The sequence below is a fragment of the Euprymna scolopes genome, chromosome 20, assembly GCF_053919585.1.
Source record: "Euprymna scolopes isolate OS-2025 chromosome 20, ASM5391958v1, whole genome shotgun sequence".
NCBI classification, from domain to species: Eukaryota; Metazoa; Mollusca; class Cephalopoda; order Sepiida; family Sepiolidae; genus Euprymna; species Euprymna scolopes.
In genome coordinates, this window is record NC_136501.1 from 20,624,945 (window position 1) to 20,646,001 (window position 21,057).

General features: G+C 34.8%; 2 protein-coding genes across 2 annotated transcripts in view; both read right to left on the bottom strand.

The window, feature by feature from the left end:
• The window catches only part of LOC145241350 (uncharacterized), a 105,499-nt gene that overhangs the window by 20,425 nt on the left and 64,017 nt on the right, over positions 1-21,057 (bottom strand). The window lies entirely within an intron of this gene.
• Positions 8,626-8,988, bottom strand: LOC145241689 (histone-lysine N-methyltransferase SETMAR-like). The gene has a single exon (XM_080104815.1). It carries the CDS (start codon positions 8,986-8,988, stop codon positions 8,626-8,628), a length of 363 nt encoding a protein of 120 aa, XP_079960941.1.

Consider the following 21,057-nt stretch of genomic DNA (forward strand, 5'->3'; position numbering starts at 1 on the left):
TTTAACATGTGTTTTTACGGTAATCAGGGAAAAAGTAGCAACTTTATAATTAAATATTTAGAGATTTATAAAGAATCAGAAATGGCAATTGTATCGGAATCGGGAATCTAGTGCAAAATATTTATTGATTTTAAACTACTACTAAAACTAAAATCTATAGATTATCCCCCACAAGTGTATTTTTATGTTTGAGAAAATATCTGCACATTTACGAGATGTTTTTACAGTATTCATTTAGAGATTTATAAAGAATCGGAATTGGTAATTGTATCGGAATTAGGAATTACATCAGAATTAGTAAAAATATTGGAATCGTCCACTCACTAATACGTGTATTACTTACATATGCATATTATTCGCATTATAAATACAGTAAAACTCCTTTAATTTGAACTTCCTCTAAAGTTGGACTTCCTCTCATTTGGACTTCCTCTAAAGTTGGACTTCTTCTAAACCTGGACTTTCTCTAAAGTCTCGTAATTGAAATTGCATTAGCATATTTGATGTGGAGTTGCAGTAAAACTGTTTACATGGTTTAGTCAGATATTGCGCAGAAATGTTAATATTGGTACTATGTAATTAATGTAGATTAGCTATTGATAATTAATTTACATTAACTGTAAATTTTTTTTCAGATTGCTATATTTGGTATATTTAAAATAGTGTAAAACAACCCATCACAATGGCTTGCAACTCTAAAAGAAAACAAGTGGCAATGACTTTACTCGAAAAACGTCAAATTATAGAAAAATTAGATGCTGGAGTTGAAAATAGCCTTATATTGAAAGATTATAAGATTGAAAGAAGTACACTGTTTTAAATTAAAAAAAAAAAGGAGGAAATATTGAAGGCTGCTCCTTTCTCTTCAAATAAAAAACATTCGCAGACCAAAGCAAGTTGAATTCAATCGAATATTGCATGAGTCGTTTGTAGCAAAATGAAATGAACGTGTAGCAATATCTGGGTCCATGTTAATTGCTTAAGAAAAATCTCTTAAGGAAGAGTTGAATATTGCAGAAGATATGAAATTTCAGTGACAACTGGCTTAGGAGCTTTAAGAGTAGACATGGTATAAGGCAATTAACAATGTCAGGCGAACAACGGTCTGCTGATGCACACGAAGCATCAAATTATTGTGACAAAGTCAAGACGATAATTGCCGATTATGGTTTAACATCAGAGGATGTTTACAACGCTTATGAAAGTGGCATAAATTGAAAGTGCTTACCTACAAAAACAGTAGCCGGATCCAAGGAGCAGAAAAAAGGATTCAAATTAAATAAAGAAACACTAGCAGTGATGGTATGCGCTAATGCTTCAGGAACTCATAAAGTTAAGCTTCTTGTCATCGGCAAATCAAAGTGTCCCGGAGCATTGAAAGGAGTTTCGCCTTTGCCAGTATCCTATTATTCTTCACGAAATGGACGGATGAATCAACAGTTGTTTAAAAAATGGTTTTTGCAATAATTTGTGCCAGTTGTCCAGAGGCGTTTTCTTGAATTAAGTAAACCTGATTCAAAGTGCTTGCTTCTGTTGGACAATTGTAAAGCACATCCTCCTGAGTCAGAACTAGTGTCATCTTGCGGGAATATTTTTGTGTGCTACTTACCACCTAATGTGACTTCTCTCATCCAATCTATGGATCAAGGGATTATTTGGAACTTAAAATGTTTCTACAGAAATGATTTCATGATGAATATCATAAATAGTACCGTGAGTATAAGCGATTTTCAGCGCCATTTTACTATCAAAGATGCCATATTTTCTCTCGCAAGTGCATAGAATCAAGTTCGAGCAAGCGCATTAACAAAAGCATGGGGTAAATTATGCCTAGCACCACAGGCTTCTGAACTGAAAGAATCAGAGAATACATCTGGTCTAGAAAAAATTCTTGAAACCAAACGGTTACCGACCAACCACGCTGTTCTTAAATCACTTAATGCAAATGATGTTGAAATGTGGATGCAACAAGATGAGGAAACTACTGATCAATATCCTGGAGGCAGTAATGATGATTAAAATAGCGACACTGTAATAACCAAGAACACTGATGAAGCAATATCATGGGATGATGCAGAAAAGTCTATGGAAACGGTTATAAAATTTCTAGAAAAAAGTCCTTACTTTAGTGACAACTATGTTTTGCAAGCAATGTCACTCCGAAGAGATATAATCATAAAGAAGCTACAGAACCAAGAAATTGTAGATTTTCGTGATCGCTTACGGAATACAATGGCAGCGCCCGAGAGCTCAATCGATGAAAATAGAAACTGTAATGAGACTCATTCAATGAACAACTAAACAAACTGTATTTTACATAAATGTATGATTTCTGTAGATGATAAGTTAGGTAATAAATACCTAACAAGTAAGAGTAGATTTAATTTATTTTCAATGTTTTTGTTCCTGGTAATAATATTTAACAATTCTTACTTGCAATATATCGTAAACTCAACTTAATATATACTTGAAGTATCATATAGCAATGAATTTCATTTACTATTTCTAAATTCTTAGAAAATTAAAGTTAACTGCAGCACATTTTTTATCATGAAACTTGAACAGCATCTTCTAATTTGAACGAAGCGGATGTTCAAATTATAGGAGTTATACTGTATTTTGACTTTTGACTACTAACTCAACTTTCTTCATCAAGTACATGTTTGTATAAATGATTGAAATTATAAGTATTTCTTGTATAAAAATGCTTTACTCCAAAAATTTCATTTTTCCTAAGTTTTGCCGATGTTTCAGGTAGCGCTTGCTACCTGGAGACCTTTTCTGTTCTTTACATGTTTCATTTATTTTTATTTTCTATAATTGAATATATATTTTAGTGATGGGACTATTCCAATATTTTTCCCGATTCTCATACAATTACTGATTCCGCAGTAAATTGATAATTACGATACAATTACTGGTTCCGATTCTGATTCTTTATATATAAATATTTAACTAGAAAATTGTTATTTTTCCAGATTACCATACAAACACATGTCAAATGTGCATATATTTTCTCAAATGTAAAAATACATTTGTGGGGGAGGATCTATAAATTTTAGTTTTACTGGTAATTTAAAATCAATAAATATTTATTAGTTTACCATCATTACCAACAGTGGAAAATTTTGTTTTAAAAAAATTAAATAAAAAAAGAATCATTTTAGGCAACGGAAAATATGCACAAATTTTTCTGATTCCGATACCCCCAAAAATTACGATTTTTTTTCAAATTCTGATTAATCATCCCAACACTACTAAAAACACTTTATTTCATCCCTTTACAGAAACAATTTTTGAACGAAATTTATATAAAATATCTGTGTTTTACTTGGACATGCACTAAAATGCTATTGTCGTACAAAATGGCCTCTACCAAAGTCAGGCTCCACCTCACAGCTTAACCGTATATTTTTTAAGTTCAAAAGATATTTTGAAAAATATTGAAGTCTGACAGAGCGACTCGCATGACAAAAAGGAATTGCTAGAGATGCGAGAGTGCATCTAGAAAAAGAAGAAAAAAATGAAGAAAGAATATTTCTTGCCGGTTGCGGCCAATCTGCTCAGTATGGAAGAAAATAATTGGGGTTTCTTATTGAACTGCTCTAAAGAATTAAAATTTCATGTATGGAAAAGAATTTAAACTTGAAGCAATATTAAGAATTTATCATTCGCTAATTGGCCGACATTTTTAAAAAATAATTAGTTTACATTTGAATATTTTCGATAACAACAACAACAACAATAATAATAATAATAATAATAATAATAATAATAATATAAAATAATGATGATAATAATAATAATAATAATAATAATAATAATAATAATAATTATTATTATTATTATTATTATTATTATTATTATTATATCTAATAAATAATACACATAGGCTTAGATTGAAAAGACAATATTTTCCAATTTTGTAAAAGGCTTGCTTGTTAAGAACAGCGGAATTGTTAAGGTACAGCTTGGATGTCTACAGTCAACGAAATTGACCTGATGATCAAGAGAAAAAACAGTTAAGTAAAAACATCCATAAGTTCAGACTACCACAAAATAATAATAATAATAATAATAATAATAATAATAATAATAATAATAATAATAATAACACAGAGCTAGCCAGAGAGTTAAAAGGGATTTGGATGATGAAGAAAGTCCAGATAATACCGATAATAGTAGGAGCACTAGGAACAATCCCGAAAAACTTCGAAAAAAGAATGTCAGAAATTGGAATCAGAGGAATAACTGCAAAAGTACAATGACTAACGATAATGAAAACGACTGAAATATTAAGGAAAACCCTTGAATGCGGAGAATAATACAAGACAATATAACGAATAAGCGTTACAGGGAATGAAGAACACCGAAACTGCATATTTACAAGTTCTATACCCCCCATCATGCATCCCCCCCCCCCCAAAAAAAATTATACCAAAGGGCCGAGAAGGGTCAATAAGGACTGAAAGACCGAGGAGCGAGTGCCAACCAGACCTCGGCTGGACAAGCGCAAAGAGAACTGGGACCTTGGGGAGGCTGAGTGCCACTCAAATTCCAGTATAAACCAATGGCCACTACCAGCGAGAAATCAATGGTAAGCGGCTGTTGCGATGATGCAAATTCATTTGCAAATGCTATCGAAGGAGGTGGAGAGGGCTGGACGTCTGGGGAGACTTGTTGTCACTCAGCTTCCAGAGAATACCACAGGTTTCCGATCAGATCGTTTGTTGACTTGTGTGAAAGCTCCATGTGAGCCAATAATAATAATAATAATAAAATTATAGCGTTGGCATAGACTGGTGCCACCCTATATAGTCGTGAAGCGTCAAGGAGGATGGAAAGACCGAGGAAGGAAAGCACTAACTAAATTTTTTCGCAGGATGACTGTAAAGAGAACTGGGATCTTGGAGAAGCTTGTTTCCACCCAAATTCCAGTGATTACCAAAGGTCGTTGCCAGCAAGAAGTCAATGGTAAGCGACTTTTGTGATAATGCTAATTCATTTGCAAAAGTCATTCAAAGAAGTAGAAAGTACTGAAAATCTGGAGAGATTTCTTGTAATACAGACCCCAGGAAACCCTGCTGATTGTTATCAGTAAGTAGTCTCTGATGATGGTCCGTGTGAGAACTCCGAGCACAAACAATAAAGAATAATGTACAGGATTTGTAAATTAGATAAGATGTATAAGATGCAAACGTTTTTCCACATATATTCATAAATAAAATAGAAGTTTCATAGATTATTCATTTATATGTATACTATTATTTACCTAGTAAAGGATGGAGTATTGCTGCCACATCTGGGCAAGAGCTGCTAGAAGCACCTCATCCTGCCTTGACAGAGTTCAAAATAGACGAACCAAGGCTTTCGGCTATTTTATAATTCTTTTACTTTTTTAGCTTTTTAGTTTCTCCGATTTTTTTTTTTTTTTAGTTTTTTTAAGCTTCTTTTTAGCATTTTTTTAGCTTTTTTAATTTTGTTTTATTTTTGGTTACCTCAAACTAGGCATATTGCCACTGAAGCATAGGGGGATAATGTGATATAGACAAGAGGGAAATCTCTTGTTTTTCTCCCTCAAGGGGTCAAGATTAACAAAGAACGTTACATTAAGAAAATTTTTGAAGGTGCACTTCCCCCATGGTATAATTCTGTGTTTGGTGATGAAGTTTGAACTCCCTAACAAGATGATGCGACAAGCCAAACAGCTCATATAACACAGCAGAGGTGTAGAGACAACTATTTGTCCTGGATCCGCAAAGAAGAATGACCTCCCTCATCACCTGATATTAACGCTCTTGAAAAAAAATGATGTGCAGGCTGCTTTGCCTTATATACTTAAAAAAATTGGTTGTACGAGTATATATATATATATATATATATATATATATATATATATATATATATATATATATATATATTGTTTTTTTGGATTTTACCATTATTGGATATTTTACCCTTCACCAGACCATCCATTCACGTGAAATCACTTTTTTCTTCCCCCTATTCCCTCTGCCTCACTATTTTTTACCAAGTAAGATCTATGACTTACTTGCAACTTCATTAAATACTTTTGCAAGCAAAATCCGATCCCGCATTTTGCTAATCCCTACTCCTTGATGAGAAGGAAGTATTTCTTCGAAACTCCATGGATTAAGGACTATCCACTTATTTTGTGCTTCCTTTTTAAAATTAAATATGTTTTTTACTCTTTTTCAAAGTGTTTTTCAACATATTTTATTAGCTACTTGTTTAAGAGAACGAGCCAGAGAGAGAGAGAGAGAGAGAGAGAGAGAGAGAGAGAGAGAGAGAGAGAGAGAGAGGGGGGGCATAAATACTGTTGCAAAATAAACAAAATAATTTATTACAAACCCAATTACAGTAAATGATTAGCAAATACTGAAGAAACAATATGATATAAGTATTATTCAAAATGTTTCTCTTAAGCCTTTACTACACCACAAAGTTTTTTAGGGAAATCATCTTTAGCAGCGCGCACAACATCTAATAATAATAATTTTATCCCAGCATTTGTTCAATTTTATTTTAAAAGCCTCAATATTTTGCCAAGGAGTAGAACAGACACGCGTATACATATATATACATATATACACATATATACATATATGTACATATATGTGCGCGTATATGTATATATATATATTTGTGTGTGTGTGTGTGTGTGTGTATATGTATATATATGTATACGCGTGTCCGTGTGTATACGTATATATGGGTGTGTGCATGTGTGAGCATTTTTTGGCTTGTATGTTTCCGCGTACTTTCTGTATATATTTGTATGTGCGTATGTGATTGTATGCATATATGTTGATATACTTTTATATATACGTGTGTATTTGTGTGTGCATATATATATATATATATATATATATATATATATATATATATATATATATGCATGTACGTGTTTATAGGAGTATGTATGTGTGCGTATGTGTGCGTATGTGCGCGTGTATTGGCATATGTATTCACTCTTAACTGCCTAAAACAATTCATTGTCGGATGTACGCCTGGACTTGCTGTGCCCACTGCGAGCGTTCTAAAATGAAACCCTGCCAAATGCATATGACATGTTCACTAAACCTTTCTCTCTCCCCCTCTCTCTCTCTCTCCCTCTCTTTCTCTCCCATCAAACCATATACTCTAGTGTATAGCTAAACAGACAAATCTTAAAACCTAAAATTGAAATTCCTCCCCCATCCTCCCCTTACCCCTCCCTTTTATCTACCCCTCTTCCCCTCCCGATATCACTACACCTTCACCCGCGTCTAGCTGAATTTACTAACCCCCCCTCACACACTACAATCTAATGTATTTTAAACTTCAAACTTAATCATTGTTGATCTCCGGTCCCCCCTTATTTTCTCTTCCCCTCTTTCTTTTTTCCTCTTTTTTCTCTCATATTTTTTTTTTCTCTCGTATTTCTTTTAAAATCGTTTTTCCAAATAATTATAACCATTTCTGTAAGGTCTAATGATGCTGCTGGATTGTAAATATGGTCCGGCAACCGAAACATATGTAACTGAACAGATAAAACGGTAATAAGAAATAAAAGGCATATTTGCTCTGCAATAGCATTGAGCACTCTCTTCAGGTTTTACTAATTACCATTTTTACCAAATATATATATATATATATATATATATATATATATATATATATATAATTATTCATGTTTACGTACAGACACTAGTGTTTCATGCTTACGCAATAATCGGTGTAGGGTAACAATTCCTGCCGGTCATGAGATTCGAACCCAGCCAGGAAGGCACCTTTTGCTTCATTTGCCAAGCCTCTACCAATTGCCACAGGAATGAAGGGAATTAAGAACTATTAAACCTATGAATGTGTTAGTGGATTAGTATGATTGAGGACAAACTAAAAACAGCGACAGGGAGATGACGGTGGCTAAGTAGTTAACGACACTGACTGACAACCTGGGTGTGCCAAGTTCGAATCCAGTTCGTTCATGGAGATATTTTCACTAAGGAACGTTGACAACCTTCATGTGATCCCTCATGTAAGTGTCCTATATCCTTTTAGCAAGAATTCTTAATAGAAAGATATCGGGGAAACCAACGCCAACAAAATCATCATATTGTGCAACAATAACAACAGCGACAATCTAGAGAAAGAAAAAGAAATGAGAAAGAGGAAGAGAATAGAGGGAAAATGAGGGAGAGAAAAGAAGGGAAGAAGGAGATGGCATGAGGAGGAGGAAAAGAAAAAAGGAAAAGGAAAACAAGAAAAAGAGTGAGAAGGAGAAAGAGAAAAGATGCGGAAAGGAGGAGGAGGTAGAAGAAGAAGAAGAAGAAGAAGAAGAAGAAGAGAAGGAAGAAGATAAAAGAAAAAAAAGGAGGAAGATAAAACAAGTAGGAAAGGAAAAAGAAAAAAAGAGATGACTTGTTCTTTCTGGAACATTTTTTTCTATAGCTTTTACCTTCCTTTACAAGAACTAATTTTTCTTTTTTTGTTGGACATTATCAATTCAAAGACCTAATTATTACGTTATCCCAAAAGTTCGTAAACATTTGCAAAAAATTGAAATTTTCCTCGCCAAGTAATAACAAAAAAAAAAAATAATAATCCTCAAAATAAATACCATCATTTTCCCAAACTCTTCCAACCCATCATTTGTCTCGATTGTGCTAAACAAGATAGACTCATTTCTCGACTAATGTCACAATGCACTTCCAAAAAACGCTCGTCCAATGAATTGCTGAGCGATTGATAAATTTTAATTCGTCTGTTAGCTTGCGCTTCGGTAAATTCGTGAGGATCTTGGTGCTGCTTTTTGTGAACAAAATCAAGTTGCTTCAAGTGTTGGTGAATTGTCGATTTGCCAACTTCAGTCTCATCAGCTAATTCTCGAGCGTTCGATGAAGGCGCTCTGTTCAACCAGGTTTTCAAGTCTACATCATCCAATTTTAACGGCCGTCCCGAACGAGGCTTATCTTCAAGACTCATATCGCCAGTATCGAAAAGCTTGTACTACTTTGAGATTGCCACGTACGCAATTGTTCCTTCACCCTTACAGCACGAATCTTTTCTGCAGATTTCCTAGTTGAAAAAAAAAACTCACTTCTAGCAGTAACGAATCAAAATTCGCAGATCCATTTTATCAATTTGTCATCTGGAATAGAAAGATGAAGATCACTATAAACGCGAAAACAATTAAAAAATACATAAAAATTCAGTTTTTCGCTATTGTTTACGAACTTTTGGACAACCAAATATAAAACAAAAATGTTATAACCAAAAGACTACATATTTACGACTAGTTCAAGTCGCTCAGCCTTGCCTGGCCATAAAACCATAAAATATGATTAAATATATTTCAGATCATGCAGATCTCGTATATATTATGACAGAGCTAAATCTCTATTGAATATTATATTGTACCTAATATATAGTACTGATTTCAAAAATTAAAAAAAAAATAACCTGGGTACCATCAGCTAGAATCGAAACCGAAACATTTAGCGCTCCAGCCACGTTCCTTACTATTTGAGCTATCGACAGATAGATAACGTACACTTAATAGAAATATATCCGCAAGTTAAAATGAATAGTTTGCATTTTAACTTGCTAACATATTTCTGTACGCGTTATTCATCCATTCACACAAAGATTTTACTTGTTGTAAACAATCTTTGGTGTATGATTGCTATTTCCCATTAATCTCAATGTTATGTGACCAGTAGTTTAAGAGTTTATTGGTTAAATATTCACACACACACACACACACACACACACACACACACATACATTTGCTGCTTTATATAGACTAGCGAGACCTGTGAAATTTTCACAACGGCATCATTTATATGTAATATATTGCTGCTAGGCGTTCTGTTGACATTCAGCGTGAATGGAGATCTCGCGATATCATTTATTATAGCCATTTACTGTAAAATTATTTATTTAAGTAATCTGGTTAATATAGTGTCAGAATATATCTGGTTATTACGGTTTATCTCCAATATTCTTATAGGAGACTGTAACATATTTCCATTGTATGGACGCCCGGCGCGAACGGAAAACACACGATATCATTATACCATCTTTAGACAGAAGTTTATACTACTCTTGGATTCTAGCCAGAATATCAAGAAGGTATATTTAAGTTTCACCTACGATCCCAACCGGCATCATTATTTATTATTATTTTTTTTTATATTGTGTTTTCAGTGATCAGAAGATCCTATTCATTGAAAAAGGAGGATAGAAGGTGATAAGATACTACGAACATTTAATTACCGACCCTATATACTAATTTAATGTTCGTATTATGCTATCACTAAGTCTAGGACAACAGCATGTTCTTTTCATTGTTTTTATACTTGAGTATATATCCGACACAGACACAATTAATCAACCGAGAACCACATTACTCTACATAAAAACATATAAGATATTAATGGGATAAATACCTGAAAGTAAAAAAAAAAATTTAAAAAAAGAATATGCTGTTGTCATAGCCCTAGTTATCACTTTCTATCTTCTTTTTAATAAATAGGATCTCCCGATCGAAAAAAAAATATAATCTGGAAATCGTGACACCCGTACGTACGTACATAAAAGGTACTACGGTATTAATACATAGATAAATTAGAATCGCTTATCAGTACAAATACAAGCTCGTAGAGCATTTAAATAAGGTCATAATTTTTGGGTCTTATTTAAAAACTAACTAGCTGGCAGCCCAGTGTTGCTCTGTCGTATGATACGCTTAAACATGATATTTTAATTTATGCAGATTGGGTATGTATTATTATAGAATCAATCCTCTATTGACTATTATATATTATGAGAAATAATTCTCCAAATAAAAATAATAAAAATAATAATGATAATGCCGTTCATCAAATTTCGTCTGTGTTTGTTTACGAAATCACGTCAACTGATATTTTGGCTTGACGATGAATGTCCCAGAAAAGTCACTTCTGCTTAGTTTTAAAATATGCCAACGACGAAATGATTTGCGGCAATTTTAAATGGTACCTCTTCTTTTATCGTAAATTGAACTCATTAATAAGAAAAAATTAAAATAGAATGGTGAAGAACACTCGGGCTTGAACAGGGGATCATTCGATCTGTAGTCAAATGCTTTGCGTCTAAGCTATATCTTCATATCATAATGAATCTGTTTTGTTTTTTTTTATGGAGAAATGATTTGCTGAAATTTTATTATCTCCCTTTCCGGTGTAACGCAAAATATTCCCTTGTAAAAATTATTCATTTTTTTTTATCTATAAGAGAAAAAAAAAAAACTATTTTTAAGATCGGATTTTTTCGATTTTCAATACTTATTGGATTAATTTGTGTACAGAACATATCTAAGAACACTGCCAGACATATAAATTAGCTTTGTGTGAAATTTGCAAAAGATAGGCTCAGCCGTTTCAGAACCTATGAGGAAGCAACTCTCTCTCTCTCACACACACACACACACAAACACACACGCACACACACAAAGTGACTTTTATATAATAGTAGAGATAGAGAAAAAGATTTCAGAAACTCATTATTGCGATTGATCTCACCGTTGCAAATATTGATATCATTATTATTACTATTATTCTTTGAGAGCACCTACCACCAATAGCAATGGCCAAAGACTCTGAAAGTACATCTTTTAAACTCCTCGGCCTAACGTTCACAGAAAACATGAGTTGGAACAATTACATTGAGAGCATTGCCAGGACCGCTGTGAAAAATGTAGGTTCTCTCTACCATGCTAGAAAGCTACCAACGCCCGAAAGCATCCTGTACCTCTATAAGGCCACCATTCGCCCATGTATGGAGTATTGTTGTCATATTTGGGCCGGTGCATCTGCTACTAGTCTCTCACTCCTAGGCAAGGTTCAAAAGAGAGTCGCCAACCTAATAGGTCCTGAATTGTCATCTAAGCTTCAGCCTCTGTCCCATCAACGAAATGTAGCATCCCTCTGCCTGTTCTACAAGTACTTTAACGGTGAATGCTCCAATGAACGGCAAGCACTTGTGTCCCCTCAGCATAAATACCCCCGACAAAACCCAACAAGCAACAAAGTCCCAGCCCTTCACAGCTGAGATCCCTAGATGTAGGAGAGCCTTCTACTTCAGTAGTTTCTACCCCAGAACCACTAGACTTTGGAATTCCCTTTGGGGTTCCTGCTTCCCCAACTGTACTGACATGCAGAAGTTCAAGTGTAATGTGAACCGACATCTTGCTGCCCAACTCCCCACATAGTGCCGCTGTAGCTTATGTACCTGATAGTAGCCCCCTACATCAAAGTGGTAATGTGCCTTGTTTGGGGTGAAAATGTAATAAAATGTAATAAAATAAAAAAAAATAAAACATTAAAAGATCAAGTGAGAAATGCGTTTATTCGGGAAGGGAAAAATCAGTACATATGTGAAGGGATGTGCGAACTCAAAGAAAAATACGAAACATATAAAATTACTAACAGGGTGACCCGATGATGATCAACGTATGTATCACACTCCCATATTTTTATTGTCATCGAAATCGATGAAATCGCTCATTTTTCAATCAAATCGATTGATTGCCTGCTCTAATCGAAGACCCATTGCAATGCACCTGGCGAAAGCTCACATGCCTCTCGCAGTTCACAATATATATTCTGGTCTACATTGCACTGTAAAGAATTTACTGTTGATTTTACAAAATTATTTATATATATATATATATATATATATATATATACATATATTGGTTTGAATTATAGTTTTAAATGCAAACGTCAAGTATCATGCTTCAGTTGTGCTCTAATCAGAAACATTAATTTCGAACATGCCCTTGTCATACTGTTGATTTTATCTGTCAAGCATTACTGGTTGTGTGTTGATAATGGCTTGAATTTAAGTTTAAAACGAAAAAGTCAAGTATTATTGTGAAATTGTGCTTTAAACAGAAATATTCATTTCGAATATGCCCTCGTTATATAAAAAAAAAACTACTGTTGATTTTATATGTTGGGCCTTTCTGCTTGTGTGGTAATAAACTTTCTCAAATTCACTTATGATGTTAGACTGTGTTTAGTCAAAATCGCCTATTCCTTCTTTCATTAGATGATTTCTATTATCGATTATTGAAACTTATTGAAGATATAGGAGGGAAATGTACATTTCTCTCTTAGTAATTACTTAGATAAACACAAGGCCAAACGACATTGCTTTTAACAAAACAATAATAAAGAGTTTATTTAGAAAAGGCGAGATTGTATCTCAGACTGAAGAGAAAGAAAGAAAGTGTAAATGTCTGTTTTAAGGTGTCGTCTGCCATCAGACTGCACTCGGCAACAAGTAGCAGTGGGAGGGGTGAGTGAGAGAGGTCTGTATAGGTCGCTTGCTGGCGTCTCTCTGGCGATCGCAGCTGAGATTCCAAAGGGCTAAAAATAGTCCTTAAGGGCACAGCTCTAATCAATGCGCCCTGACAACTGATTGGTCAGTGTGGCCGAATCGCTTTGGCACCGGGCATTGATCCGCTTATAGTAAATAGTTTGTTAACTGCTACATCATCCCTCTGCTTAGGCGAAAAACCGATGAAGAAAACTAAAAAGGTAGCAGTCTTTAGAAAAATACAAAACACAAGGCAACGTAATGTCTGGAAGTTTATATTGCCGATGAAGTATATATAAAGGGGTAATGAGAATAGAAAGTTCCAGCTAAAATTCCTTTTTTTTTTCTTTTATTTCTTTTAAATAAACCGAATTTACAGGGGTTTAAAATTCCTTTTTTTTTCTTTTATTTTTTTTAAATAAACCGAATTTACAGGGGTTTAAATATACAAAGTTTTGCATAATTTTTTGGGCCAATGTACATGGCAGCCATTACGTGTAGTCGTAACATAGTTGTCATTTCAGTATTCACTTCAGGTGTTTGCTGTGTGAATGTAGGTGGGATATGTGTGTCTTGTGTTTTTGAGTCAAGAAAAGTTCTTTTCACTCTGTCAACAGATACTGTTTCTTTTTTGCATCTAATATCCAGGATGAAAAGTTTAGAAGTGCATGATAACACGCGATAAGGACCAGCATAAGGCGGTGTAAGAGGAGCTTTCACACAGTCTTTTCTAAGAAACACATGTGTCCATGAAGAATTGTTTTTGGGGACCCAAGATTTTATGGTCTGTTCCCTAGGTTTCATGGGTGGGAGCTTACTAAAGTAAGCTTGCAGTCTGTTTATAAACAGAGCTGGATCTGACAATCCTAGTTCTATCGGGATCAACATCTGATCTAGCAGCGATAAAAGTACTCCATAGACAAGTTTGGCTGGAGAATATCCCAGGTCCTCTTTGATAGCTGCACGACAGCCAAGAAGAACAACAGGTATGTATTCGCTCCATCACTGTTAGTCAGGGTAAGCGTGTAAGGCAGCTTTCAATTGTCGATGGAACCATTCTATCATCCCGTTCGAAGCTGGGTGATAGCTTATTGTTCGAATACGTTTGAACGTCAGGGTCATCATTTTATAGGAGGGAAATGTTGTACATTTCTCTCTTAATAATTGCTTAAATAAACACAAGGCCAAACGACATTGCTTTTAACAAAACAATAATAAAGGGTTTATTTAGAAAAGGCGAGATTGTATCTCAGCTTAAAGAGAAAGAAAGAAAGTGTAAATGTCTGCTTTAAGGTGTCGTCTACCATCAGACTGCACTCGTCAACAAGTAGCAGTGGGAGGGGTGAGTGAGAGAGGTCTGTATAGGTCGCTTGCTGGCGTCTCTCTGGCGACCGCGGATGAAATCCCAAAGGGCTAAAAATAATCCTTAAGGGGACAGCTCAAATCAATGCGCCCTGACAACCGATTGGTCAGTGTGGCCGAATCACTTTGGCACCAGGCATTGATCCGCTTATAGTAAATAGTTTGTTAACTGCTACAAAGACATTCCAACACGAGTTATCTAAGAACACTGTCAGGCACATAAAGTACCTTCATGTGAAATTTCATAAAAATCAACTCAGTCATTTTCGAGTTCATAGGGAACGAAATCACAAACACACAGGCACACAAACTTCCTTTTATATAATAATATAGATTTTGTCTCATCCTGTGATAGATTAGAAATTGATGTGCGAGACGGATGAGCATAGAAAAGCTGACAAGCTGATATAAGTTACTCCTTTTTTTGTTGTTCGTTCGGCCTACTCTTTCCTCTTCTTTCCTTTTAATTTTTTTTTATCGCTGGCTGGCATCGGATCTTTTACAAATGGCTTGAATTGCTACCCATTGTTTTTCTCTGCTTCATTGGGATTCGCTCTTTTAATTACTTCAAAAACAAGTAAGTTTTCACAAAAAAGTGCTAAGTATTTTCAACCAATGAAAATCGTTTCAAACTCAAACAGTAACAAGTTTATGTCAAAATAGCAGACTGATGGGAACTCAGAAATTCCTACTGGCGTTTGCGAGAGTTCTAATTGTAACAAAAGGGAGATAAATCTTTCCTGAAAACAGAAAATCTTTGGCCAATTTAGCAAAACTTCATTTTCGCTAATTATCTTCGAAAACTGTTTTCATTAATAATTATTTTCTACCTTACCGTTTTCCATAATTTTTGGATATTTTCATTACTGCGACATGACAATTCAGCACATACCATTGGTTTCATTTGAAATTCAATCTTTAAATTTTTGAATTTCGCTGCAATTACGAAGCAGAACCAAAAATTTTTGGCAAAAGTGTATTATAGTTAACAATTCAAAACAAGATGAAAAAATATATATACAACAATTAACTTTTACCAAATGCAAGAAAATTAAATTTCTTCAATCTGAATAGCTTTTCAGTTGTGATATATATATTTTTTATTTTAAAAAGAAGTCACCACTTATCAAGGCCCGTAGGCCACTCGAGAATAAGGGTTAATTAGTGTACAGTAGTTAATGAGACAATATCGTAGTAATCGTTAATAGAGGAAATTTGGTAAATTGGATTATTTAAAGGGATGGTTCATCAAGAACTTGTTTACAGTGAACTTGAAGACGACCATATTGTAGTCAGCTGGAAAGCAAGAAAACGGAAGAGAGTTCCACGGGCATGCAGTTCTAAGAAAGGAGCTTTATTCATAGAAGCTACGTTTAGATTTAGGCACAGATAAAGTGAGGGAAATTATTAGTAGTGATTTCAGCTAGACGAGTGTGTTTTATGAAAGTTTAGAGGATTGGAGCTCAGACGAAAATTTGCCATGAAAATAACAATAAAGCAGAGACAGGCTCACAGCGTCTCCTTTGTTGGAAAAAGGTTGCAAGGAAGAGAAAAGGATATCCCCCAATAGGTTACAAAGTTTATTTTGAACTCTGTCAAAATAGTATACGGTGCTTTTAGCAGATGCAGCCCAGATATGGCAAAAGTACTCCATCCTTGGACGTACTTGGCTTTTTGACTTTTATACAGGTAGAGAATTGCATCAGAGTGTGATACTGGAACGGTAGAGTAATTCCACAATTTTTCCAGTGACCTTAGCAACGCATTTGATGTATGTGTTCCATTTCAGATCAGAAGTAAAGGTTAGATCGAGAAGCTTGTCAAAACATAGAACCTCCCAAAGACGAGAGCAATTCATTTCAGTTGATGCCAAACGGAGATCAGATCATTGATGATGTAAAGATAGAAGCTTTGTTTTAGATGCATTAAAATTAATCACCATTTTCACCATTGTACATCGTGCTCAGCATCAGGGGAGAGAGAATCAGAGAGAACTTGGTTATTTACAGCCTTTGAAGTGTTGCCATAATTGGTAGTGTCGTCAGCGCGTAAATGTCTACGAATGATAATATTTGCAGGGTTTTTTTTTTAATTTGTATCATAGCGTCAGAGGCTTTGTAGATATAGAATTAACAACGACTTTCGATACGGTGTAGCTTATTTTTAAATGAAGAAAAACTTTAAAAACCGTTTCAGTATGTTAAAAATACACAAGTCGATTGAAAAATAAATTTTAATGTGTTAGGTGAAAGTTATTAGCAGTAGTTTACGTAATTTTCGATTTTTCAGCTGTTAAACATGCGACATTAAAATCAAGCAAATTACGGCAGCAATCGTGTTACACGTCTTCTAGGCTATGATACAAATTCTGTTTAAAAATTGAAAAACTATGTAGGTCGATAGAAATGAGAACCGAATTAAAGGTTAAATATAAAGTATTAAAGGTCAAATATTAAGTGTTAAAGGTCAAATATTAAGTGTTAAAGGTCAAATATTAAGTGTTAAAATTCAAATATAAAGAGTTCATGATCAAAGGCGTTCAAACGAGCTTTTGAGTCAAATCGTAAACAATCAATTTTGTCCGTTTAATGGTGTCCAGTATAAAACTAATATAATTTACAAAATAAGTTGTCGAAAGAAATCTATATCTAATATTAAAAAATTGTTTCTGTGTCTTACGCATGTGCCTTTTAATGCATGAATGTGTGTGTGTGTGTGTGTGTGTGTGTGTGTGTGTGTGTGTGTGTGTGTGTGTGTGTGTGTGTGTGTGATGCTCGTCAATCAAATTGCTTTTAGGTTATCAAACCTAAGAATTTGAAAGTTGATATGAATGATTACATAGTTATGCAAATTTTCCGGCAAAACTATACTTTCCTGCATCTGCATACAGTTTCTTTTTGTTTTTTTTATTGTCATTTCACCCGAAACAAATCACACGACCACTTAGTCGTGAGGGCCTACTATTCGGGACCAGATTTGCAGGGATACTATTTAGGAAGTTAGGCAGTGAGATGTCTGTTCACACTACACTTGAATTTCTGCATGCCAGTACAGACAGGGAAGAAGGGGTTCAAGAAGGAATTCCAAAGTGCAGCAGTCTGAGGAAAAAAGCTATTCGAGTAGAAGTATTTACAGTATCTAGGGATCTCTACAGTGTAGGGTGGGATTTAGCTGCTTGTCGGGTATGTCGAGGGTATTGTTGTCGAAGTTTGGCAGAGCACTTACAATTGAAATACTTGTAAAGCAGGCACAAGGATACCACATTTCGGCGATGGGACAGAAGTTGGAGTTAGGGTTAGTGTTAGGGTTATTAGGTTAGTGACTCTTTTTTTAACCCTGTCTAGGAGCGAAAGACAAGTGGCAGATGCACGAGCCCAGATATGACAATAATACTCCATGCAAGGGTGAACCACAGCCTTATAGAAATACAGGATACTCTCAGGTGTGAGTAGTCTTTTAGCACGGTAGAGAATGCCCACCTTCCTTGACACAGCGCTGGCAATTGCCTCAATGTATTTTCTGATGAGAAACAGTTTCTGAAGATGATGATGATGATGATGATGATCATCATCATCATCATCATCACCATCATCATCATCATCATCATCATCATCGAGAGAGAGAGAGAGAGAGAGAGAGAGAGAGAGAGAGAAAGGTGACAATGGTAAGTGGTTAACAACATGAATTGGCAGCCTGAATAAAAATCAAGACTAAAATTTGCTGGTTATGGCATTAAATGAAACGGCACTTTATGATGATTAGTCATAAATTGCAAAAAAAGTGTTCGTGTAACTTAAAACGTGAAAATAGGGGAAAATGGGGGAAAAAACGGGTATAGAAGGTTCACTGTGTATGAAGACTCACACTCGATGGTAAATCCAAAAAACAAAGATTTTTAAAAAACAAATAGTCAAATGTTCAAAGTCAGCAGATCACACAAGTGAGTTGTAGAGTGAAAAAAAAATCCGGTGGGAAAAGTAATTGCCGAGCGAGAAACAATCCGATTGGAAAAGAAATTCAATGTAGCTTAAAGGAATATAAAAATTCGCTTGCAGTTGCCGATGCGTGCTAAAAACGTTACACGGTTATACAATCCTAACATAAATAAGGAAAGAAAACTAAATTTAATTTAAATGTGATAAAATCATATCAATATTAATAATGATAAGAATATAAAAAATGGCGACAATAATAATAATAATAATAATAATAATAATAATAATAATAATAAAAACAACAACACCAACAACAATAATAATAATAATAATAATAATAATAATGTAAATATTGTAGTCAGAATTAAAATGAAATCATTAAAGGAAATGAAATATGGAGATAATATTAGTGTTTATGCCATACATTAAAATAAAAATTTTGGAGTACCATTTTCATTCATAAAATTAAAGAAAAAAAGAGAATAATAACACAATAGTACTATCAAATAAGAAACAGTACAATTGCTGCCAATCGGAGCAATGGTTATAAAGTTGCTACCAACAGTAATAAGAAGAAGTAAAAACTGTAATTATACTACTGCCCCTAAGGGGTATCCTTTGTCTTTCAAGATTGAACAGAAAGGTAATAAAGTAAAAAAAATGTGATTATAATTTAATAATGATAATAATTAAAATAGTGATATTTGAATAGAATAAACATAAAATAAAATTAATAATAAAATATTAATATTGAGATATAATAGTACCTATTTACAATGCCTCCCTACAGGACAGAGTTAGACACCAGGGTCGTTTTTTAACATGGAGAAAAGGTACAAAAATAAAGGTAAAGATTTCTCCTCCACTGAAAGACCTATTTACAATGCCTCCCCACGGGATAGAGTTAGACACCAGGGTCGTTTTTTAACGTGGAGAAAAGGTACAAAAATAAAAATTGTCTCAGTCGTGAAGGACTGCTCCTCCACTGAAAGAGACAAGAAATGGAAGTGCCGCATCTGAAGAACAGATGGTATTTATTTGCTCCCCCACCAAGCAAATTAGGCACAAGGCCGATTTTTAATGTGAGGAGTTAAGGGGAAATGGGGGCCAACTCCCCGGGGAGTAAGGGAGCTGGATAGTGACAATTGGTATGAAGGGTTGCCCCTACATTGACCAAGGTCTATTATGTGGGGTCGCCCCCACATATGGTCTTTGCTTGCAGTATCTGCCGGAACAGATGGTGTTTATTTGCTCCCCCACCGAGCAAATTAGGCACAAGGCCAATTTTTAATGTGAGGAGTGAAGGGAGGGGGAAGGGAAAAAGGGGACCAGCTCCCGAGAGGTGGGAAATGGGAGCTGGTTAATGGTCAGGCATGTGGGGTTGCCCCCACATCTGGTCTTTGCTAGTCATAGCTAGTCCTAGCTAGTCATAGCTTGCAGCATCTGCCGGAACAGATGGTATTTATTTGCTCCCCCACCGAGCAAATTAGGCACAAGGCCGATTTTTAATGTGAGGAGTGAAGGAAGGGGGAAGGGAAAAAGGGGACCAGCTCCCGAGAGGTGGGAAATGGAAGCTGGTTAATGGTCAGGCATGTGGGGTTGCCCCCACATCTGGTCTTTGCTAGTCATAGCTTGCAGTATCTGCCGGAACAGATGCTACACTTTGATCTTGGCCAAATTGAGATATAATAGTAGCATAATAATAAAAAAGCGTAATAGTGAGATATACATATAATAGTAGCATTCCCATTAGTACGACTAGTAAAAATAACAGTAATAATAATGACAAGAATGCTAATGCGATCGTTTAATGTAAAATTATAAATGAATGCTATGTGATTAGGCGTTATAGCGAGTAAGATTAGAATCTTAAAGGCATTTTGGGAGAGTCCAAAAAGCCATTGTGTTTTTATTGAGCTTTTTTATTTGTTTGTTTATTTATTTGGTTTGGTTGGTTGGTTGGTTGTTTTTGTTTTACGGCATATCAACCCTTTTCGGGTTATTTAATGCCAAATCCAAAGATTTTGAAGAAAATTTTTTTTAATAGAATATATTTGTTGTTTTCACATCGGTTTCTATTTAACCCATAGTTGGGGCCCTAACAGGTACTACCACTCTGGGTCAGAGTGGACCTGAGTTATTTGGTTTGGATTAATATATAAATATATAAATATTAATGCAGGGTGACCCCCCCCCCCAAAACACGGGCCCGAAATCTAAGTAGGCTCTGTTTCTTAGTGTTTTGTCCGAATGAAATGAAACTTTAGTCATAACTAGTTTATTGTATTCAAAACATCACATCAAAATACTAGGCTCCGTTATACAGCATATGTTCTAGATGGCCTCCATTTAGCTTTTGTTTTTTTTGGGGGGAGTCACTCTCTATTTATAT